At 46.9% G+C, this 23,815-nt stretch overlaps 3 protein-coding genes and 1 pseudogene across 7 annotated transcripts; 3 read left to right on the forward strand and 1 right to left on the reverse strand.

The window, feature by feature from the left end:
• Positions 1 to 697: 697 nt before the first annotated feature.
• Positions 698 to 5,744, forward strand: LOC100191778 (uncharacterized). The gene is given in 3 exon segments (NM_001137203.1): positions 698 to 846; positions 4,150 to 4,720; positions 4,804 to 5,744. Coding segments are annotated over 3 exon segments (1,404 nt in total). The 5' UTR covers positions 698 to 749; the 3' UTR covers positions 5,540 to 5,744.
• Positions 5,383 to 8,103, forward strand: LOC103627660 (dual specificity protein phosphatase pseudogene; annotated as a pseudogene). The gene is made up of 5 exons (NR_158159.1): positions 5,383 to 5,580; positions 6,300 to 6,391; positions 6,861 to 6,918; positions 7,015 to 7,121; positions 7,511 to 8,103. The product of NR_158159.1 is annotated as a dual specificity protein phosphatase pseudogene (transcript).
• Positions 8,104 to 11,785: 3,682 nt separating this feature from the next.
• Positions 11,786 to 13,990, forward strand: LOC100273550 (Aspartyl protease AED1). Its single transcript, NM_001147968.1, has 2 exons — positions 11,786 to 12,015; positions 12,146 to 13,990. Exons 1-2 carry the CDS (start codon positions 11,850 to 11,852, stop codon positions 13,414 to 13,416), a joined length of 1,437 nt encoding a protein of 478 aa, NP_001141440.1. The 5' UTR covers positions 11,786 to 11,849; the 3' UTR covers positions 13,417 to 13,990.
• A 2,099-nt stretch (positions 13,991 to 16,089) lies between these two features.
• Positions 16,090 to 22,190, reverse strand: LOC103627661 (chloride channel protein CLC-f). Of its 4 annotated transcripts, none has more exons than XR_004849696.1 (9): positions 21,206 to 22,190; positions 20,402 to 20,804; positions 19,894 to 20,088; positions 18,774 to 19,228; positions 18,599 to 18,703; positions 18,203 to 18,433; positions 17,819 to 18,047; positions 16,961 to 17,148; positions 16,090 to 16,838 (listed from the first exon to the last, which is right to left on the reverse strand). XR_004849696.1 is itself a non-coding variant. In XM_008647954.3 (9 exons), the coding sequence occupies exons 1-9, from the start codon at positions 22,043 to 22,045 to the stop codon at positions 16,790 to 16,792; spliced, it is 2,682 nt and encodes an 893-aa protein (XP_008646176.1). In that variant the 5' UTR covers positions 22,046 to 22,190; the 3' UTR covers positions 16,090 to 16,789. The 4 variants fall into 4 exon arrangements, 2 of the variants coding, with proteins under 2 accessions (XP_008646176.1, XP_008646175.1); XR_004849697.1 differs by having other exon boundaries at positions 16,961 to 17,193; XM_008647954.3 differs by having other exon boundaries at positions 17,832 to 18,047.
• Between the last annotated feature and the right edge of the window lie 1,625 nt (positions 22,191 to 23,815).

Here is a 23,815-nt window from a genome sequence, read left to right on the forward strand (position 1 = left end):
CGTCGCATTAGCATTCGGTAACCACCTCGGTCGATCGGTCTAGCATTTTTGTCAAAGCTAGTACGGGGGGCCGATGCTGGACGACATTTATCACTGGCGCGTGATTGCTGTTTAGACTGACAGGTGCGCTTAACCGCCAGCTTAATTAATTGAAGGCGGGCAGCTTCATAATTGTGCACCTACCTTGCACTGGCTTTTGCGCTGCAGAAAAGCAATACCTCTTGGTCTTGGCTACCAATACCATCTCGCTGCTGCACACGTCACAGGGCAACAGCAGCAGTCCTAGTTCTGAAGGCAACAACGATACCGGTACACGTACGAGCCGTCGGCGTCGGAAGCCTCCAATCAGAAAAGAAAAGAAAAAAATGGACCAAAGAATGGAAACAAAAAAAAGGAGATGGAAAAAAAAACTCTGACGCGCCTGAACTGATACGATCATGATCTCTCAGCAGCAGAGGAGAGGGAAAAAACAGTTAGAGAACGGACTATGGAAGCAGTGGTAGTACGTAGTACTCAGGTGGTTGGACTGGATTAAAAGGGGTCGTTTTTCAACCGCCGAGGCTGAAAGCTACCGCGGGGGTTCGCAAGCTAGCACTAGCAGGACGGGCGGGCGGGCCATCGGAATCTCTATAAAAGGCCGCGAGGTGGCCAGGCTTAGCGTCATAGAGAGCCACAGGCCACAGGCAGGCAGGAGGATCGGACGAGTCAGCGAGGAAGCTGCCTGCTTTCAGATAGAGAGAGTTATTAAGATGGCGTTGCTTCGGCTGCTTGCCATCTCCCTGCTCTTCGCAGTGGCCACTCCTGTCAGGGACATCGCCCACGATGCCTGCTCGTCAGAAGTGAAGGGTACTGCTCTTATCCTCATGTGCTCGTTAGTCACTTGCATGTTTTTTTTTGCCGATAATTCATGTGTTTGCTTGCAATGGTTTTTCTGCACATGACTGACCAGGCTCGTAAATGATATATAGCGCTAGCGCTAGCACTAGCAGTACTGAACTTAGACCGTGCCGTCTCGTTTCATCTTTCAAAGCGAAATTATATTCATGCATGATCTCCATGCAGACCTGAAATACTGAAACTTCGGTGGCCAAATTTTTTTTTTAAAAAAAAAATGAAGCGCGGAGCGGAGGTTGAACCTGTTGCCTAGTCCACGAGTCCACGACAGGCATAAAGCGAGTTTATAACTGAACGAAAGCTGACAGCTACTAGGGTGTGGGACCGTGTGGGAGCCAAAAGGACTGATGATCGAATCTTTTCAGCGTTCGCAGGAAAACATTATCGACAGACAGCATACAAAGTGTCAAAGTTAGGCCATGTTTGGTTTCAATTAGTCCTAAGACTAAACTTTAGTCCTAGGACTAAACTTTAGTCCCTACATGTTTGGTTCTAGGGACTAAATAGATTCTAAAGTCATTAAATACATTGTCCAAAGACTCAAATACCCTTAGAATATACTCATAATATTAGTTATCTATAAAAAAAGGTAAGGGCAACATGATAATTATAGGCTTTTAGTCTCTTTTAGCACCTATGTGAAGGACTAAAGACTAAATCATTTTAGTCCATATTTTAGTCCTAGTGTTTGGCAAAAAAAGGACTAAAAACTAGAGACTAATCTTTAGTCCCTCTAACCAAACACCCCCTTAGTATGTTAGGTACACTTATGTCTGTACTAGACTACTGCTAGTAGATTATGAATTCGGTCGCCACTAGCTAGCCCCCGCCGCCGCGCAAAGCGTCCAAGTTAGGCCTAGCTAGGCGGCCCAATTGGCGCTTGCCACCCTTGTGCTCTGCTACCACTGATAGGCAGCCTGGCTGGCCTGGTGCCACACCGTCGATTTTTTTTTTGACTGAAAACAAAAAAGTGTAGGAGACACGCCGCCCGTTCGATACCATCCACACGCTAATCAATCAACAGGATGTTTTCGTCTGCCGACATGCATTTTTCGAACAATAAGAGCTGATTTGATGATCAGGAATCACTGAAGGATCGTAGGGGATTGAGGGGTAATTTCCCCATCAATTCCTTTCAATCCCTTGTCACCAAATCAACCATAAGGGAGTTTATTTGTTCCATCGAGCGAAATGAAAACATCTCGGTGTCTACATTCAGAGCATGGATGTATGTGACCAACATGATGCATATGTCCAGCACGACAGCATAGCAGCTAGCGCTAGCTACCACAGTATTATTATCTGTTTGGCAACAATAGCCGTTTTAGCTTTTTTTCCTTACAAGATGAGATCTAGAGATACCTGAATTTAATTTATATCGGCTTTAGTTTTTGGAACCCATCGATCACACGGCTGCTCCGATGGAGAATTGATGCATGACTCTACGTATGGGTATGGCTGCGCCTGCGCTCCACTAGGAGTACAGTACGCAAGTTGAGATTCAGGTGGACCGAGTACTTTTCTCCCTCCACTCCACCCGTGAAGAAAGAAGCCAATCAATCGCTTCCCGATTCCCACCGCCAACCACCGTCCATCACGTCCGGAAAAAAGGATGGCCGTCGAAGTGGGCAATGCACTCCTCAAACGTCACCGGACCGGACAGACATGCATGGTTTTCAATGCCGATCGCCCCCCTTTCAATTTCTCCTTTCTTCGCCATCAACCCGTGCCTGTGTGTGCTGTGTGCGTGCCCACGCGCTGGCGGCGTAGTGGCATCATGCCTACTACCAGACCAGATATGTGCTGTGGTCTGTGTATCTGTGTCACCGCGTGCATAGCCATCCCTGATGTGTTCTATACAAGCATATATTCGTCGGTGTGGCAGTGTAATAGCAGCGGCGGCAGTACCAGTACAGTCTTGGTCGTTCTCCTCCCTGGAGAAATATCTTTTGAGGATGTTTTCTCTCTCTCTCTCTCTCTCTCTCTCTCTCTCTCTCTCTCTCTCTCTCTCTCTCTCTCTCTCTCACGAAAACATAGTGTGCACGATATGATCGGATGATGGTCTGTACATACTTGACCGCAAAAGACATAAGGCGTGTTCAGATGGATGGTCCTTGTCTTGTCATAAGCCGGCCGGCAACCACTCCAATTAAAACCCGTCGTTGGCCACTTAGCATGCTGTTTTTTTTTCTTTTCTTTTCAGCTAGGACCGTACTAATATCTTGTTAACTACCAACTAAATGCATTACCTTCGGGGTTTTTTTTTTGCTTTTGTCTTGATGCAAGCTAGGGCTAGCTACTAGGTTATTGTCAATGGTAGTTTCATTCCTCTGAATCGAGTAAAACGGTCAAGCTTGACAGCTGAATTAGTAGGAGTACTATACACATGTGAGAACTAGGGAATTTCTGATGGTATGGTAGCCATGGAGAGTAGGCGCCGTATGGTTCGGAATTTCATGTGTCGATAATGTATAGCTTCTCTGCCAACTACCTCGAATTAACACGTACAGTACGCGTCTCTTCAATGGAATTTAATACCATCACACCCACAGTTGATGCGTACATATATCCTCCAGCTACGCTCCAAGGTCTAAAGATGTCCTCGTGATAGAGTGCTCGGTATAGCTAGTATGATGCGCATGATTGGCACTCACAGGCTCCGAACCTGTAAAATAAAGCATTCTTTCATGCTTGTTTCCGATCATGTGTGACCCGAAATTCGATCCCCTTGGGAGTTGGGAATATAATGATAAGCTAGTACAGTATAGGACTGTAGGACGACGACACTAATCTCTCGTCAGGCCAGTTTCATTCCAGATCTAGTGACTGCTCTGCATGTTCCAAGATGACTGAAACAGCATTAGCCCACCACATGGCATCGTACTAATACAACAGTATATTTACACATGATTGTGCATTTGGCTTTACATTGGCCACGTCACCACGTTTGGTAAGACGTCAGAACATTACATATGTTGCATCGCTATCTAATCATATAGGGCGGCTACTGGCTAAAAAACTGTACGACAGCCACTGGTGCGGTATTTAGCTCGGAGTGCGTGCGTGCGTGCGTGCGTGTTCGGTGTCGTGGCGACGATAATGCACTGATCTAATCTCATAATTAAGCCATGCAGCAGAATGAAAAAAAGGTTGTTACTACAATACAGCCCTTTTGTCACGATCGCAGTACGTAAAGTAATTCGTTTGTGCGAATTAATTTATTACTGACGGAGGTATGAACTGACGAAACTGCAGATTTCCAGCACCTGAACAACAGCTCGGGGCTCCACCTGACGCTGCACCACCCGCAGAGCCCCTGCTCCCCGGCGCCGCTGCCCGCCGACCTCCCCTTCTCCGCGGTGCTCGCCCACGACGGCGCGCGCGTCGCGTCGCTCGCCGCACGCCTCGCCAAGACGCCGTCCTCTCGGCCCACCTTGCTTGACGAGAGCCGCGCGGGGTCGTCGTCGTCGTCGTCCCCCGATGACGAGTCGTCCCTCGCGTCCGTGCCGCTCGGCCCGGGCACGTCCGTCGGCGTGGGCAACTACGTCACCCGCATGGGCCTCGGCACGCCAGCCAAGTCGTACGTCATGGTCGTGGACACGGGGTCCTCGCTCACCTGGCTCCAGTGCTCCCCCTGCGTCGTGTCGTGCCACCGCCAGTCCGGGCCGGTGTTCAACCCCAAGGCGTCCAGCTCCTACACCTCCGTGTCCTGCTCCGCGCAGCAGTGCAGCGACCTCACCACCGCCACGCTCAACCCCGCCTCCTGCTCCACATCCAACGTCTGCATCTACCAGGCCAGCTACGGCGACAGCTCCTTCTCGGTCGGGTACGTACGTCGTCTGTACGAATACATATTGTACGTATTTATTATATATTCTTATTACTATTGGCAATTGGCATGCAATGCAGGTATCTGAGCAAGGACACCGTGTCGTTCGGCTCGACCAGCGTTCCCAACTTCTACTACGGCTGCGGACAAGACAACGAGGGCCTCTTCGGGCAGTCGGCGGGGCTCATCGGCCTGGCGCGTAACAAGCTGTCGCTGCTGTACCAGCTGGCGCCGAGCATGGGCTACTCCTTCTCCTACTGCCTCCCGACGTCGTCGTCGTCGTCCTCGGGGTACCTGTCCATCGGCTCCTACAACCCGGGGCAGTACTCGTACACGCCCATGGCGTCGAGCTCGCTGGACGACTCGCTCTACTTCATCAAGATGACCGGGATCAAGGTCGCGGGCAAGCCGCTGTCCGTGTCGTCGTCGGCCTACTCCAGCCTGCCGACGATCATCGACTCCGGCACGGTGATCACGCGCCTGCCTACGGGCGTGTACTCGGCGCTCAGCAAGGCGGTGGCGGGCGCCATGAAGGGGACGCCCCGCGCGTCGGCGTTCTCCATCCTGGACACGTGCTTCCAGGGCCAGGCGGCGCGGCTGCGCGTGCCCGAGGTCACCATGGCCTTCGCGGGCGGCGCGGCGCTCAAGCTGGCCGCCAGGAACCTGCTGGTGGACGTGGACAGCGCCACCACGTGCCTGGCCTTCGCGCCCGCCCGGAGCGCCGCCATCATCGGGAACACGCAGCAGCAGACGTTCAGCGTCGTCTACGACGTCAAGAACAGCAAGATCGGGTTCGCCGCCGGCGGCTGCAGCTGAGAAGCGACACCTACATACACGCGCATGCACAGACCGACTCGGTAACTAAAACTAAAACGAACAGCGCATGCATGCATCTACCGTCCGGTTTCGTCTGAAACCATCATTAATTTCGATCGTCCACTCCACGCACAGCAAGTTCTTTACGGAGCTTGCCGCATATGATATGTACATGGTGACAAGATAAGGTACAGGAGAATTGATGAAAGAAGCGTTGCCGGCCAGTCGTCGTTGCACGAGAACAAACACATAAATTAAAACATTATTACAGGAGTAGGGTATTTATTGTATTGTTCAGGCCAGAAAAATATGTGGAAAGTGGGTCTTTAACTTAATTCGGAAGAAGCATATAGCACTCCAAAAAAAAAAAAAGATTCATATTCATCACATAGCCAACAGATAGCATGTAGTAGCTGTTCATGCATGTTATTCTTTTGGCAAGTCCTGGTCAGGAAGTACTATTTACTGTGTGTAGGACGAATAAACTGAAGTGATGTGTATGTTTCTGATTTCTTTCGTACTTGCAACCCCGGGCCCACGTGGTTTTTTTACTCCCTTCTATATATACTGTGGAAAATATTGTAACCCACGCACAAGACACACACTCCTATGCTATATATGTTCTATGCACAAGACACACTTTGTTAACGAACAAAGAGATCGATGATGCAAATATTTATCACTATATATATATGGCTATTGTTAGTTTCGTGCCTTTTGCACGATGAATATAATGGTTGAACATGCATGGGACGAACAGGTGGTTAGCAAATCTGTACAAGAATTCATTCACATATCACAGTCTTCAACGGGACAGGCCTTTGGATTTTGATGAGGCAAACCAATATCTAGGTATTATCTGTTTGCTCTTTCAGCATTTCGGAGTGGAATTGTGTACAGTTAGTCGTGAACTACATTTTTCCTTGTAGAGTTGCCCCTGTAAAAAGCGTGTTGCTACCTGATTGAATTCGAGTAGATGTCCTCTGCATGTCATCCTAACAAATTCCATTTTTCTACCTGCCTGTTGAAGTAATGGGTTTATTTGTACCTGTTTTTTGATTGCTTCTTCCGTTCAACCTGGTTGTTGTCTCTTTTAAGCTGGGATGGACATTTGTATATGTACTTTTGTGTTCCAGGTTATTTTTTGTTTGTATTTTGTACATAAGCCTTCTTCCCACATGCTTCTTTCTGAAGTTTCCACGGATAAAAATTACTTTCATGGAAAAGGGAAGGGGCTGTAATATACTTCTCAAGTACTGAGCTATTATACCTCTTTATTGTCACTAATATGGTATTGTGATTTCCTTCTCTGCAATTTCAGAGAAATGTGAAAGAGATAAATCGCGTGTTCTTGTTCATTGCATGACTGGAAAAAACAGGTACTTAATTGCTTGTGAAGAACTTCTATTAGCTTTTACGCTGTCTGCTTTGTTGCGATTGGTTGACGAATACTTCTTTGGAACACATTTTGTTAGGTCCGCTGCTATTGTTGCAGCCTTCTTGATGAAGTCTAGAGGGTGGAGACTTGCACAGTCTTTTCAATGGGTGAAAGACCGAAGACCACAGGTTCAACTGACAGATGGTTAGCTTCACTTCATACCCTTCGAAGCTTGTTGACTAATTAAGACACCGTCTCTATTACATCATGAATCCTTGGTTCCTTGCCTATCAAATGTTAATTTTTTTTCTCACCTGAATTGACAGCAGTCTACTCTATATACATACTTACATAGTGAATAAGCACTGCTAAACTACATTGTTTAGTTTATTGTGTAGTTCGTATCCCAGTTAGCAATTTTTCAGAGACTAGGTTAATACATTATGAATGAATATAGCGGCTTTCACGTCCCCTTACCCCGCACGCCACACACAAAAAAAAAGGAAAAGGAAAAAGAACACACATAGTACATAAACTTTGACTCTCACATTTATATTGTCATTAGGTAATTATAACATGTTTCTTCTATGCAGCTTCTCAGAAGGAGCTTTTGGAGTATGAGCTGAAGCTTTTCGGACCCAGTACTCAAACCTTGGTTCCCACTGAATCATTTGCTTCTCTTGGATTTGGTTATACAAAACCAGCAGGTGACATGCAAACGCCTGTGTTCAACCAAACGACCATGCCATCCATATTCGAGCGATTCAACCCAAATGATCGCCCCGCCAATTTCACTTTTGGAGTTGAGAGGAAAGCAGAAGCTAACCCTCAAGATAACAATAGTGATGGCAGGGTAAACCCAACTTCAACGGAGAACCTGATGGACAGCTCTTAAGATGATTTCACGATGTCGCTGTTCAATCTCCTTGTTCCAGAAGTAAACCCGCTGTAATCTGCATGTCGCGGAAGTAAACCTACTGCTCGGTGCCTCGGCGCACCGAATACTTATCCGGTGTCTAGGTTTCAGGGAGGTTTTGCCCTTGTCGGATGAGAAATGGTTCTCTGGAAACCGATCTTTGCTTTAGAATGACTGTATGAAATAGATGTTTGTGGCTCATCTATCTGTTCCTTTCTCGTATAGTTTCTGATTGCTATTATATGGATAAGGCATAGTGCTTACTGCTTACCAGTCGGGTCGTTTATTTGGTCATGTATATATGTAGTCGTCCGTAAAAGGAGAGGAGAGATTTTTCAGGTCGGCAGCTGGTGGTGACGTGATGAGTTTTAGATCTTTAGTCCAATGCAACAGGAGATTAAGAATCTAGATTATCGCCTTTTTAGTTCGAAGGTTTGAGAATTAATGACAGATTGATAAGGTAAACAGTTATTTATTTATTTATTTTAGTTTGTGAACCCAACTGAGTCAATTTTAGAGACCTTTAGTCAGGTGCATTTTACTCTTTTACTTTCTCAATATGATGTGTAGACTACTCTAGAATTTCTACGGATACAATCACGAGCGATGTACCTGACAATCATGAGAGATAGCGTCATAGCAATGTACCTGACGAGTGATGTAGTCATGTACCTGGACGGATCGTCGACCAACTGGACAAACTCAGGATGATCTATCTGTATATGGATCAACTTTAGGTCTTGTTTGAATACGTATCTATCCATAAATATATTATATTCACATAGATTAAGAGATTAAGGTGGATACACAAGCAAATCCTACATGCATCAAAATATTATATCCACACGCGTATATAGTAACTAGTGCAAGTCTCCATCCACTAGACTTCATCAAGCAGTATGACTTTCACACACAACTGGAGTACAAGTGGAAGCTGACGCACCGCAGGCCGCACAAGGATCCGCAAGCATCGACCATGGAGATCCGCACGACGTCGCTTGTCACACCGCCGGTACAGCCCCACGAGGTCCTGCAAGAAGCAAGATCCACACAGATCAGGAAACTCAGAAGACGAACACCAAAGAGAATGCAGACCACAGCATCTGGTGTCTCTTCCCTGCCATCATCTACTCATCTCCCAACTTATAACCTCAAAGAAGACAAGGACGAGTCCCCTGATCCGAACTTACCACTCTTCCTGCCTATTCGTTTGGCATTGGCACACAACATTGTCGTCAGAGAAACCACGGCTGCTGGTCGGCAAGGTCTAAGAACGTGGTAGTTCATCTTCCTCCAAAAGTCAAGCACGTACTTCTCTAGATTAAGTTACGTACTGTATATTATCTGCATCATTTTTAGTATCTGTTGAGATATCAATCTTAACTACTACTACATGATTGAGAAAGAATATAATGGACAACTTCCTAAGTTTGGTCTGCTTGTAATGCTACTTCTGCTACCAATAATGTAATAAGTACTTCTTTTCTTTATTTCTCAGTGCTTAATGCCATTTGATTTCACTCTTTAGCACCAGCAATTATGCCGTCCTATATAAATGCGTTAGTCATATGATTACTAAGGTACTCACAGTGATGGTTTTCATTCCCCAAAGAGAAGTCCTACGACTACAGCTGCGATTGCGCAAGATCTCTTGATCTTGGAACTCTCGTTGTTAGATTTGATACAACCATACAAGTATCATTTGTATTTATTTAATTAAATAAATTTGAGTGAGCCCTCTCGCACCCTCAGGGTTAGTTTGAAAACTCAAATCCCCATCTGAGAATTGAGAAGGAAAATTAGTTCATTTCTCCTTCAATCTCCTCTAATTCCAAATAAAATTTAAGTTTTTCAAACTAGCCCTCAGAGTCATTCGGGGCCATCAGGAGTAGCCGTTGGAGGTTCGGAGTTCTTTAGGACCGATGAGGGATTTCGGCTCATCGGTGCGTTCTTGTCAATCGGTGTCCGTTCGACACCTTTGGGGTTTTTGGGGACCGTCTAGGACTGTCGGGTCCGTTAGACACTGTCGTAGCGTACCGTTGTATTGATCATGTCCGTTCTATATGAATAGACTTTTTGCCACTTGGACCGATTAATAGATTAGTTAATAGCTAAACTAATATAGATATAATGGAGATACAATGTACATGATAATGAGTGTGCAATATAGTGACTACTCTATTTTTAGTCTTCCTATAACTTCTACTACTATATCTAACTCTTACGACACGAGCACAAGATAGAATACAACAGTACAAAGTCACCTCTCACTTCTCGGTTGGGTTAAATCCGAATCTTCTGGTTCTGGTCCTCTGCGCGTATGGAGTGTGGAAAGAGAAGAACTCACGAATCGACACCGGATGTATGGGTGGTTAGGTTTTTGGAGAGCATCGCGACCACTTGCTGATCATTGTCTTCTTACGGGTGCCATTTTAGATCATCTTCTTTCCCTTCATCTTAGTGGACATTCGAGGGATAGTAGTATGGTACTATAAACATCTGGCCGTGTCGATTGTGGTCTACTATTTCAAACAACACATACTATCAACTTTATGGGTTGCTCTATAATTTTTTGATAAAAAATTAGGAAAATGTTATAGCTATTTTTATGAGTTGGGTCATGTAATTTAAGATAGAATACTTATTTAATGTACTATTCGAGAGGCTCAAAATTAGAAAAAGTTTAGGAGAGACTGAACTAAATTGTTGCAGTATAAAAGCTCATTATACATTATATTGTATACATTTTAGATTAAGAAGGCTGTAGTGTGACTCCATAGGATCTGAAGCGGTAGGGAGGGCTCGAGCCCCGCCCGCTCCACCGCTGGATCCGTCCCTGACTGATTGAGTTAGACCATCTAGACCAATCACGGGCTTAATTTACTGGTTGACTCTGAAACCGACAGCCACGAGTACGCCTACAAAATGGTCAAATGGACTCTTCATGTCTCTATAGATGATATAGATCACATTTGTCTGCAGTCTGCACCAAACAAAACGGCCAACGTGGGTGCGTACCAGAATGCCTAGCCTAGCTAGTGCTCGTTCCACTACGAACAAGACGAAATCAACCAAAGGCTGCTCGCCACTTCACCACCTTGACCAGGAGAGACCAAGACCGATCTGACAAACCACGCTTGAACACGTCAGATATTTTTAGGCCTGCAACCACGCTCAAGGCCGTCAGATATGTTTGGCCCTTGCTCCACCACATGCAGACGCGGTTGGGTGGCAGCAGCAAGCCAGCAAGGCAGCCAGCCCGCAGCCAGCAGCCAGGCACCAGCAAAACAAGCCGCGACAAACGCGTACGTGAGCCTCGCGACACGCCCGCATCAGGTGGCTCGGCTCCGGCAGGATCCCAAAACCGCGCACTGGAAAGAGGCCATCTATAGCGGTAGATAAAGGTCTCCGTCGGGGGTGGGAACGGAGGTCCCCAGGTGCCGTGACGAATCGGGTGCAGCTCTCCTTTTCGGCGAAGGGAATCTGCTCGGTTTCGGTTGGTTGTTGAGTGATGAGCTCGTAACCAGAAGACGAGTTTGCTGAAAAAACTTGCAAGCGCCACGCCAAGGCCCAAGGGCATACAGCTGACGATGGAAGTTAGAATCAAACTGACCTGATCGAGTCCATCCAAATTGACTGCTCACAGGTCAATTCGGCTGGCCTCGCCCCTCGGCCAGTTGCATTGCATGTCTGCGCTTCTTGGCTTGGGATCGATTATGCAAAGGTGTCCGCTGCTGGCTGGACGGCCTACCGAAACAAGACCATTTGCTGGTTCGCGTCGCATCGTGTTATCGTGCGTAGAATCGGTAGTAGACAAAACGGGGCAGCAAACCGCGCCAAACGGACCAAGAATTTCCACGCAGATTTCAACAGAGATGATGGGCTCGCCCGCCGGTGCTGGTGCACTCGCCCATGTCTCGCGCGTCGCACCGCCGAGGACGGCGCCCCGATTCGTCCTCCTTATTTAGGCACCGTCTTTTGTCCCCCCCATCCGTTCCGAGCCGAACCAAGGCGCCATGAGCTCCCCGGCCGTGCGCCGCGTCGTACTCCTCTCGTCACTCCTCTGCGCCGGAGCGCTCGGTTTCTTGCCCTGCTCCCATGCCGCCGCGGTGGCGCCCGGCTACGTCGCCGTCTCCGCCGCCAGCTTCGTGCCGTCCTCAACGTGCAGCTCCCCCGACCGAGGTACGCGGGTCTGATCGTCGGCTGCTTCAGTTCCTCTTTCCCATAGAGTTGTTTGTGTTTGTTGGGAGCTTCGATTCCGATGTAGCTGATTGATTCGCTGGCTGGAACTGGAATTCGGTGTTTGTTTCAGTTCCGCCGCACCGGCGGAACGGCACGTCCGCCGTGCTGCGGCTGACGCACAGGCACGGGCCGTGCGCCCCCTCGCGGGCGTCCTCGCTAGCGGCCCCGTCGGTGGCTGACACGCTGCGCGCGGACCAGCGCCGGGCGGAGTACATACTGAGGAGGGTGTCGGGGCGCGCGCCTCAGCTGTGGGACTCCAAGGCGGCGGCGGCGGTGGCGACGGTGCCGGCGAGCTGGGGGTACGACATCGGCACGCTCAACTACGTGGTGACGGCGAGCCTCGGCACGCCGGGCGTGGCGCAGACCATGGAGGTGGACACCGGCAGCGACCTGTCGTGGGTGCAGTGCAAGCCGTGCGCCGCGGCGCCGTCGTGCTACAGCCAGAAGGACCCGCTCTTCGACCCCGCCCAGTCGTCGTCCTACGCCGCCGTGCCGTGCGGGGGCCCCGTGTGCGCGGGGCTGGGCATCTACGCCGCGTCCGCCTGCTCGGCGGCGCAGTGCGGGTACGTGGTCAGCTACGGCGACGGGTCCAACACCACGGGCGTGTACAGCTCCGACACGCTGACCCTGTCGGCGAGCAGCGCGGTGCAGGGCTTCTTCTTCGGCTGCGGGCACGCGCAGAGCGGGCTGTTCAACGGCGTCGACGGGCTCCTGGGCCTCGGCCGCGAGCAGCCGTCGCTCGTGGAGCAGACGGCGGGCACCTACGGCGGGGTCTTCTCCTACTGCCTCCCGACGAAGCCGTCCACCGCGGGGTACCTCACGCTGGGCGTGGGCGGGCCGTCGGGCGCCGCGCCGGGCTTCTCCACGACGCAGCTGCTGCCGTCGCCGAACGCGCCGACCTACTACGTCGTCATGCTGACGGGGATCAGCGTCGGCGGGCAGCAGCTCAGCGTGCCCGCGTCGGCGTTCGCGGGCGGGACGGTGGTGGACACCGGCACGGTCGTCACCCGCTTGCCCCCGACCGCGTACGCGGCGCTGCGGTCCGCGTTCCGCAGCGGCATGGCCTCGTACGGGTACCCGACAGCGCCGTCGAACGGGATCCTGGACACCTGCTACAACTTCGCCGGGTACGGCACCGTGACGCTCCCGAACGTGGCGCTCACCTTCGGCAGCGGCGCGACCGTCACGCTGGGCGCCGACGGGATCCTGTCGTTCGGGTGCCTCGCGTTCGCACCCAGCGGCAGTGACGGTGGCATGGCCATCCTCGGCAACGTGCAGCAGCGCTCGTTCGAGGTGCGCATCGACGGCACCTCCGTTGGCTTCAAACCCAGCTCCTGCTAACTCATGGATTAACAGTCGGCGACTTGGGATCACTACTAGTAGTAGTATATGCACGTACGTAGACGAGAGTGCAGAGATACATACAAAGTTACTGTACATGATGATAGTAAAGATAAACTTGCAGGAGAGCGTATACCATACACAGCACACAGCAGTAGCGGTGGAAGTTCTTTCGTTGGTGGAATTAAGGGGCTAACCAGAGACGTAAGCGTGACGCGTTCCAATTGATTCGGCATTGCTAATCGAGTTAGTGCAGTGTTAGGAGGGCGTGTGGGCCTACTCTGCCCTGTTCTTTTTGTAGTGGTGGCTCCTTGGTGTTCTATGTGAGATTGGACGTCACGAAATGGAGATTGATATCACGCGCAGCCATCGCGGACTAGAGTGCCACGAAAAGATGACCGACATGTGTTATATTGTTTCATTTGCGCGTAAATGTAAATTTTGTTTTAATATTAGTTATTAATGATAATATAGTGCATATTTATAACCATATGTCATGACTATCTAAACATATTCATGTTTCTAATTTATATGTAGATCTAAGAAGATGTTTTAGTCTATTTTTTTCAATAATAAAAGAAATGGTCCCTCTAGCCTTGGAGCCGAGAGAAAAGAAGCCATCTTGAATTCGGGAAGTGTGGTCCTAACCATGGTGGTTCCTTTGATATCCTCTCATTTGCAAACCATGTTGCTTGGAATCTTTCATTTGGACTTCATCTCTTGAACTCTTTTGATTTGAAATTCATATCGATTTCTTGAATTTGAGTTGTGACAGTGTTTGGGCTTGATAGGGTTGTGGAAAACCTTCCTAGAATCATCACCACCAGATTGCGTGGGTTGATTCATCACGAACACATTTTTCCATCCTTTTGAGCCATATTGAGAAAACCACAATTTGGATTTAATTTTTTGATATGATTCTTCAAATTTGATCTTTCTAAGTTCATACTTTGGGAACACCCGGGAATCATCCTTGCAAAGGTTAGCTCAAGCGGCATCGTAATGCAGTAGGAGCGGTACTGTCATGTAGTAGGAGCGGTATTGCCAGTTCGTGGCACTAACGGCCAGGAGAACATCACTCCTGCACTCTTCAGAGAAATTCTTGCTTTTGCCTCTTCCATACTTTTGTGTGTCAAAATTGTGTTCTGTTTGCTTAGCCATGTTCATATCCGCATTAGAAACTCCATCAAGGTATCTAACCACAATTGGTTGAGGTGTTCTTGATTAGGGATATTCTTTGCTAGTTGGGATGTTTTTGAGGTTTGGACGAAGTTCTTGGAAAGCAAGCCAAGATTATATAAAGAAAAATTTTATTGTCTCCCATTCACCCCCTCGTCTAGTCATTGGATTCGATCCTTCAATGTGATAGAAACCTAGTCCCTTATTAGTACTACCATAGTACTGAGCTGGAACTTGAGGTTAGCACCTTATAAACTTGTCGACCACATGGTAAGTACGATGGAAGATGAAGAATACTCTAGGCTTGTTACAACTTAAACTATAATGTCTAGTGTATCCACTATTGTAGCACACTACACTTGGAAACTTGTCCTTGGAACTATGTTAGCCTCAACCTTCTCCAAATCCTCTTCTACTCTCTATGATGTGTGAGATCCTAATCTATTGAGGGGTAAATCATTGGCCATACCTTCTTGATTTGCATTGATGGTGGTGGTGGAGATGGAAGATGCTTCTTGCTGCGGTGCACCACCACCTCCTCCACTTTGGGTGCTCCACCATCTTCCTCGTGTTGTGCTTCCTCTACTTCCTTATAAAGACCCTCGAAACAAATGTTGTCCAAGTATTCATTTGCTCCGGTGAAGGATGAAAATCATGTTTTTGGGGAGTGTTAGTGACATAACTGCTAGCTTCCTCTACTTCCTCGCGTTGTGCTTTGTCATCTCTTAGCCACCTCGGTATTTTGTCACTCGTTACTCATCGTCAAAAACTACATATATGCATTGCATCAAGCAGGGCGGCTACATCGAATAGAAACAATTTATACGGATATTTGTGGTCCTTTCCTTATGAAGACAGTAGATCATTTTGATTCGTTCATTACTAGTGTGTTTGGTTTGCAAGATGACCCGGTCTGAAATTATCCGATCCAAACACCGAAGCTGCTGAAACCGTTTGGTTAACATCGTGGAGCCAACTCGTCCGTAACAAACACGTTTAGAAACATAGCAAATTTGTAGGTCGGGTCGGTTCCTCCAATTTCGCTTGACAAGTATATTCCTGACGAGTGTATGCTGGGCGTACTCAACCCTACAACCAAACACGTTGTACATCTATTGATGACTTTTTATGATATGAGTATATTTATCCGTTTCTATTTAAGAAACGGCCAAAAGCATTAAATAAATTGAAGGTATTCGAATCTATAGTCGAGAATCAATATGATTTAAAGATTAGATCAGTGATAAAGTGGCTCCACCCTTCTGTTCCTTTCCCTATTCACAACGGGAGCATAGGAATTGGGGGAGAGGCGGAGAGCTCTCAGAAACACATCTAAACTGTTGGGCAATTATGTCAGTGTATGCACAACTTTTTATCTCGAATTATTGATTGTTTTAGATTTTTTAGATACATATACATAGTATAGGCTATACATCTAGATATACTATATGTTTAGATATTTAATAAAAAATATATATCTGAAAAAGTTAAAACGATCAATAAATCAGAACGGATTGAATACGTCACAACATACAAGAGTGTGCAGAGCAAAGGCCAAATGCAAGTTTCTACAACAACATACTCATCCGAGGATAAGACAACATGCTGCCAAATTTTACAAGCAATGTGATCCTTCAACTTACAACATCGACATGACAAAATTCTGCTGCACAAATTCCTTGAGTGATCACACTGACGAATATATGCAGCAGAAGTTATCATGCTCTAATATATGCTACACATTACAATTTACAAGCAGTACGAGGGTAAAAAGTACCGCCTTCTTACACTAGGTCTGTACTTCGTTCCTATCCCGCGTAAAGTACAAGTCCAGGTCGTAACAAGAACAAATAAGTGGTACGAGCAGGGATGCCACATGAAACTTGCAGTAATGGGAGGTCTTTGCAGAATTTATCAGGCTTGCCCCTGCAGATCACCGTGAAATCAAAATGATACAGTATAGAGGTTAAACTGCCTGAATGATCTCTACATCAGTGTAGCTGGCTAGCTGCATTTCGCATAGATGTCCTGTAGTCTTGCTTACTGTTGTGGTGTCATAAGGGCACTGTAGTTTTTCAGTGCACAATTGCTACAAGAGGAAAGCCTGCTTTTCGCTGATACATGACCTTCAGTTCACAATATTCTCCCTCGGCAATCAAACGAATAATCATATCGTCCAAGTAGTTTCATATTATTAACAAGCCAGTCTCTGATATATGGTCTTCCAGTTCTCTATTTCCTCCCTTGACGAGCAAATGAAAATACTTGTATTAGCATAGATGAGTGTAGTACTAAGAAACCTACACAGGTCAAAGAAAATAAAAAGGATTGACACAAAGCAAGCATATATGAGCTTATGACTAACCGCACGCAGCAACCAATAGAATCATAATGTAGAAGGGCAATCGGCCTGCGCTTTCCTGCAGTTCTATGGGCAACACCACGCTTAACTACAGGCAGTTGCTTTATCCCTCTGGCCTCCATAAGACTCTTTGCAGTGGTCAAATCAGTATCTGGAAAGCATGTTAACAATCCACGTTCGCTCCCACGATACTGGAATCCTCGAGTAAGACACAATGAAATGGAAGAAGAGTTATCCTGTAACAAATATCAATGCATTTTCTTACAAGTGTGAAAATTGTTTCTATGGCTCCAGAAGCTAGGATGAATGCACATATAGTAGACATCACAGTTTGAGTCTATAGCTAACTGATTCCTTAAAAGACGCGGTTAACTTAAATAGTGCAAAAGTGACAAATTTGTTATTTGTTAGCATAGTCATATTTAGCAATGATTGTGTTTCCAATGGGGCCAATCCTAGCATCTAGCTCGTCCTAAGACAAGGCACACATCTGGGAGCTTGTAGGCACTAGAGATAGCCAATAGATTACAAACTGGTGGTTTTGTTGGGTTTGGTCGTGGATTGATGTTTTATTTCTGGTATAAGTAAGAGTGTGTGTGTGTAAGCATGGTGGACGTGTTGTAATTTATTATCTCCTTGATGCAATGATGTGTCTCTCCTAAAGAAAAAAAATGTTACTTTGAGCTTTATTCAGTGCTAAAGTACCATAAGCTCATTAGATTGTCAACCTTGTCCTAAATTTGTGCACTAAGGCTTTTATGATGTATAAATTTTCCTTTCTTTCTTAATATAAGGCAGCGCTCATGCCATATTTTCAAAAGGCACAGATGTATTTAATGGGAAGAAAGAAATTTCTTGCACCATATAAACGTACGTCAGCCTTGGGGTGATCTCCATTGATGAAACTTTCCACATGTAACCCATATCCCATGCGCCGTATATCCCCTAATGTAATTATTCCTTCAAGAAAATCTTCAGGGTCCACAACCAGGGCACAATTTTGCTGTCTATCATGCAACAGATTAAGAACTTCTGTTACTGTAGCAGATGGTAACACTTTGAGATATATCTTTGACATGGCCTGGAAGACCTGATTAAAAAGGTACAAATAAATGAAACAACATAAACAGAAGCACAAATACAGCCTTGCAATTCAAGCGTTACAAAGTATGTCAATCAAATATACTATACGTGATAACAAGAGCCAGATATGAGTAAGATCTGCGAGAATAGAGGCCGACAAACCTTCAAATCATCCAGAAGCATTTCTGCATTATAAGTTCCATAGTTACTCATGTCAGTTTGTATAATACTGAGCTCAAGATCATCCACAACATCACCTTGCCTTAAGCTGCCATTTCTTTCTTCTGGTGACATTGAAGAATAACCTCGTCTGGATGTTCTAAACCCAGAAGGCTCACTGTCGTTTGGCTGGTTTACTACTGAAGGAACCCATATTGCCAACCCAACTGCTCCCTGTTAAGAGCCAGGAAATAAAATGTATTAGTTTGAACATGCACTAGGAGGTGAAGCAAATTACCTATATGTCCATTGCATATAAAATGGTAACGGAAATAACTTTATGTTTATGTGTTCTGAAACAAAAAATATAGTAAAACTGCATTGACATTTAACACTTACCATGAGCGGAAGCAAAATCCTGTAATCCTTTGTCAGTTCAAAGAGAAGCAGTACTGAAGTCAATGGGACTGAACAGACTGAAGCTAGTGTAGCAGCCATTCCAACCTACAGAAAGTCAGAGCTAGTGCACATTATTACTTATCGCATTAGGGAAAGTGAGTTGCAAGCAACTTACCAGAGCATAAGCTTGTGGCTGTGCAACAGCAGCATTACCAGGTAAAGCTGAATTTATTAAATAAGCAGCTGAACCCCCAAAAACAGCTCCAACAGCAGCCCCAATCATCAGGCTTGGAGCATATAGTCCTCCCACAAGCCCAGAGCCCTTGCAGAGAGCAGTTGCAACTACCTTTGCAGCCGCCAGTTGAGTTAACAACCAGATACCAGGAGCAGAAGCACTTTTACCGGTATGCAATATTTCTTCAACATTTGTGAAACCCCAGTATAAGATCCCTGGATATTTCAGAGCTATGATACCAGCTCCCAGCCCACCTAAAGCAGGGTACACTATTATAGGAAAATCAAACTTTTCCTTTATGTGCCCAAAGAATCTTGAAAACCATCCAACCAATCTATCAAATACCACACTGACCGCTCCACATAGCATTCCTAAGATAAGGTACAATGGTAGCTCTGCAAACAAGTTGAAGAGATTAGGACAACCTTAAAAACACACATTTCACATACGCTTGACGGCTTGAGTTTACAAAATAGGAGAACAATATTATGTGGGATTCAAAAATCTAAGTCAACGTCATTGAAATGAGTTTTCCAAAGGGAACTTAAAATTTGTACCAAAAAGGTCAATCCTAACTTACAAGAAAGAAAACATTTATGGCAATTATGCTCATAACCTAAAAAAAACTCGGCCGGGGAGGGAAAGACCGCCCTCCCGGTATTATATTAAGAAGAGACTGAAATATGGTCCTGGCCGAAAAAATCCTCGAACCCTGACCCCCATTACTAGCGGGCCGTCACTATCCACTCTGCAACGGCCCAACCGAAGGGTGGCGCACGGGACGTAACCCGAGAGCGGGCGGGACACAGCGAGGAGATTTTTTTAATCAAGCCCGAAATTTGTCCCCGAGGGGGATCGAACCTGGCACCTGGAGGTGCTACTCGAAAACCTTAACCATTACGCTAGAGGCCCTTTCACATTATGCTCATAACCTAAACAAATGGAATCACGTATCTGGGCTTAATGAACTTAGAAAACCATTTTACAAGAGGTGCCCCGAAGCTCCATAAAAGGAAGGATAGCTACTAACGTTACTGTAAGAAAAGATCAGAACAACTACCGGCAGCAGATTTGAGCTCATATGCTGGCACTATAAAAGCTGGTCTGGCTCCAAGTAAAACATTTGAAACAGTAGATGATATAACAGATGCCAATATTATCATTGCAGTCGTAAATGGAGGTGAATTTTCTGCTTTAAGAGGCCTTAATACAGTTTCAATGGCAAAGAAGCACCCAGCAACTGCTGCATTGAAGCCTGAAAAGAGACACACACCAGAAGCAGTATATTAGCAAACTTATATCATGGAAAAGGTAGAATTGTACCAAAACTAAGGATTATACATATAATAAAAAGGGAAGCATTGCAACCGATCCATATTAGCTACTGCATTTTAAGGTTTCTTTTTACAATGTTTACAAATATATGCTTATTCCTATTCTGTTATCTGTTGAATAATCACAGGCCATATTTTAAAAACCAAAAGTTGGCATGCCAAAAGAATCTAGCCTTTTCTCAGATCTAATTAAGATGAAATTTCATGTGACGTGTTATTGAATGAAAATTATACCTGAAGCAATGCCAGCAGCAGCGCCAGCAGCAACAAGTGCAATACGCCTTTCCCGGTTACTCTCCATCATTTCTGAGCATGCATTTGCACACGATTTGCCAATATCCACACTAGGACCTTCAGGTCCCAGGGAACAGCCAGTCCCTAGGGTAACAGCAGCTTGGACAGCCTTTATGGTTGGGAAGATGGCTCCAACAAAGTTGATTCCTTGCCTCTGCCCTGATTTCACAAGTTTTAGCTGCTCAAATATATCGAGCAACCCATGCATCATTCCTACAACCACACCCCCAGTCACCGGGATCAGCAGTATCCTGTGCCAAGTATCAGCTATCTTCTGCAGGCGGAGCCATGCTGCACCTTCGTTGGGAGTCCCTGCCCATGCCCATTCATGGATGACATGAACCTAGCAAAGTCATCAAGACAGCTGTAAATGGAATCAGTTGTTCAAATATGCAATCACCAAATCTCGGCTATTAGTGTAACGTGGTTAGTTTTAAAATAAAATTTGTTGCTTAATAATATTGTGGGTACCCTAATATGATCGGTGAGTTACACGAAACGTCAGCTGAGTATATATAGATCAATTAAGCAAACATAAATGGAACCAAATTTGCAGCATGGCACTAGCTTTTCCGTGGTAGTTACACATTCCAAAAGTAGGCAATAACGTTACTAAAACCAAGTACACCCAAATACTAGAACACAAAGCTCACAAACCAAACCAATTTAAATAGTGCTACACCACTATTACTCCTACAGTCTACATGAATGTCCAACTTCCTAATTAGAAACCAGTTGGCTCACCCCGCGGTTAAACGCGGCGACGCAGATGCCGGTGGCGAGCCCGAGGAGGCAGCCGATGAGCAGCAGCGCCCACTCGGGCGGCGCCCCGTCCCCGAGCTCGTCGTCATCCCCCGCCGCCGCTCTCTCCCGCTGCCGCTGAGACGGCGGCGACTCGATCGCCACGGAGCGATCGAGCTGCTGATAATGCTGGTGCTGGCGACGCCCAGGCCCAGATCCGCGTGCGGACATGCGGCGCTCGAGGTTGCGCAGGAGACCGCGCACACCCCCGCCGCCGCTGGCGAGCCTCGGGGAGGCGGTGACGGTGGCCTCGTCCGCCTCGACGTCGGCGTGGTGCTGATGTCCCGCCGAACCGCGCGGCGAGGGGCAGGACGGCGACGAGGCCCCAGCGTGGGATCTGAGGAGCGAGGCGTGGTCGTCGTCGCAGGAGGACATGGTGCCGGCGTCGCCTCCGCTGTCAGGGGAGCCGCTGCCGCATCGAGATCTGGAGGCGGGAGGGAACGCGGACGCGAGGGAGGGAGGCAAAGCGGAGAGGTTGACGAGTGCGAAGGCGGCGTGTCGGATGTCGGTTCTTATACGAGGAGGCCGGCGACGCCGACGCGGGAAGTCAGGAGAGAGCGAGGTACCTCGCGAGCACGAGCACGAGCACGGCACTACGGCAGTGATGAAACAGAGACAAGGGCCGATCGACCCCACGGGCCACGGGTCGCACTGACCTGCGACCTGCGCGCGGCGCGCTGGTCGTCCACTGGCGAGCGCTGCTGGCTGCTGCAACGGCAACGCCGCAACGGCTGAACGGTGTCTGTGAACTGAACGGGTCTGAACCTGGAGATTCTCAGGCATCCAAGCGTAGAAGTGTACAAGGGCCCCGATATTCGTTCGGTGTCGGCGTGCGCGCGCTGTACAGGTGCACGCGTGACGTCGTGAGGTGCACTGAAATCGTGGACTCTCTTTTCATGTATTTTAGTATTTTAAATATTGTTCGCAAAAAAATTTGCCCCCTACATGAATCATGTGTATATCAGTTTATGTGATGAAGAACCGTAGGATAGTTAAAGCTAAGTATATTTTGTCGCGAGTGATAACCACTAGATTGTTTGAACATCGTGGTCATGGGGCGCTTATCTATACAATTATATTTAAATGATGCTGCCGCGCTTGGGACAAATGTTGACCGCAAGAACATTAAGTCCGAGGGGTACTCGAAAACATGACGGCAATAGATACCCGAAAACACGACGAGTTTTACCTGATATGATGGTATAAAATTATTTCTATATCCGCGAGTATGTTAATGGATAAAAATCTATATCCGTTGGGTATATAGGTATAAGTATGGGCGGGTAAAATATACTCGAATGCGTTACCCCGCGTGGGTATAAATACATGTAAGATTTTATACCGCAAACAGATACTCGCGAATATGAGTAACACGACGCATATATTTTTTATTGATAAATATGGGTATAGAATGATATTACCACCATGGACTATCGAGCAATTGATGCGGACGGGCCAAGGCTCTGTGCGAGTTAAATGGTTGGCTTATTTCTGCTTTAATGGAACCTAATGGTTCAGGTCTACTAGCTACTTGGCCCAGAGAGCCATTTTTTTTTGTCTTGGGTAAAAGCCCAAACAGCGGCGAAATGGGCTCAACAAGCTCAGCTGACTTGGTTGGCCCAAACTTTGATTACCCGCATGGGCTAAAATATGCTTAAGAAACAAGGCGGCGAATATGTGGGGTTGGTTTCTTCGAAGAACCGAAGAAGACGGGGTTTTCTTTTGCTCAAACATCATTTGGATGGAGTTTATAAGGGCGAAACACCGTAGGACGACACGCACCTCAGCAAACATACTGTACCAGTCAGTATGAATCATAATCAGTGTAGGTGTCTGTGCATAGCGACACATTGTTTTCTCTCTATCTCTCTCGATCGTATCACTGAGACCTGGTTCTGAAATAATAAATACATAAACGGCGGATAAAATACTTGAGAGTTTGTAACGATGTTAAGAGTGTGCTAATATGGAGCCTGTTCAAGCGCTTATTTGCGTTATAGGGCCTGAATTGTATACCCATAATGCTTATTGACGCGACATCATTTTCTTTAAGCATATGCATCAAAGCATATGCCTAAGCACAAGTTGCATGTACCCATAATAAAGCCTAGCCGCACCCGCACCATACGCAGCATCGCTACCAAATATTAATACACTAGCGCCACAGCCCTGGACGCCACGTTGTGCGCGCATCCTTTTCTCCTCGCCTTTGATGGACAGGGACGAATTTGGTGCCCGTGGCCACGCGCAACTTTGGATCTATTTAGAATATCTTCAATTAATTATTGGAAGAGTAAATTTAGATCGAAACATTATCAGTGGACAATTTCACAAGTGAATCTGTCATCTACCGTGGATCTATCAGATCAGACAGTCGTTTAGATATTTAGAGTTAAATTGTTTGAAGCGAATCCAAATTTGGTGGAGTTTTTTCTCCTTTATTTATTGGGCCGACGACGGAGCTGCCTGCATGTCTGTTGACGGATCGGCCATGGGTGAGGCCGGCCGCCGCACCGCATCACGCGGCGGAACAGCGCACATGTGGTTGGTGAG

The sequence above is a fragment of the Zea mays genome, chromosome 5, assembly GCF_902167145.1.
Source record: "Zea mays cultivar B73 chromosome 5, Zm-B73-REFERENCE-NAM-5.0, whole genome shotgun sequence".
NCBI lineage: Eukaryota > Viridiplantae > Streptophyta > Magnoliopsida > Poales > Poaceae > Zea > Zea mays.

Excerpts from the sequence above, each read along its gene's own strand:
- LOC100273550 (NM_001147968.1), top strand. The coding sequence starts at position 11,850 with ATGAGCTCCCCGGCCGTGCGCCGCGTCGTACTCCTCTCGTCACTCCTC. Across the intron at positions 12,016-12,145 it reads GTGCAGCTCCCCCGACCGAG|TTCCGCCGCACCGGCGGAAC; the intron begins GTACGCGGGTCT and ends TGTTTGTTTCAG.
- LOC103627661 (XM_008647953.3), bottom strand. The coding sequence starts at position 22,045 with ATGCCTGAGAATCTCCAGGTTCAGACCCGTTCAGTTCACAGACACCGT. Across the intron at positions 20,089-20,401 it reads TGCTGCTGGCATTGCTTCAG|GCTTCAATGCAGCAGTTGCT; the intron begins GTATAATTTTCA and ends GTCTCTTTTCAG. Across the intron at positions 19,229-19,893 it reads TGAGCTCAAATCTGCTGCCG|AGCTACCATTGTACCTTATC; the intron begins GTAGTTGTTCTG and ends ACTTGTTTGCAG.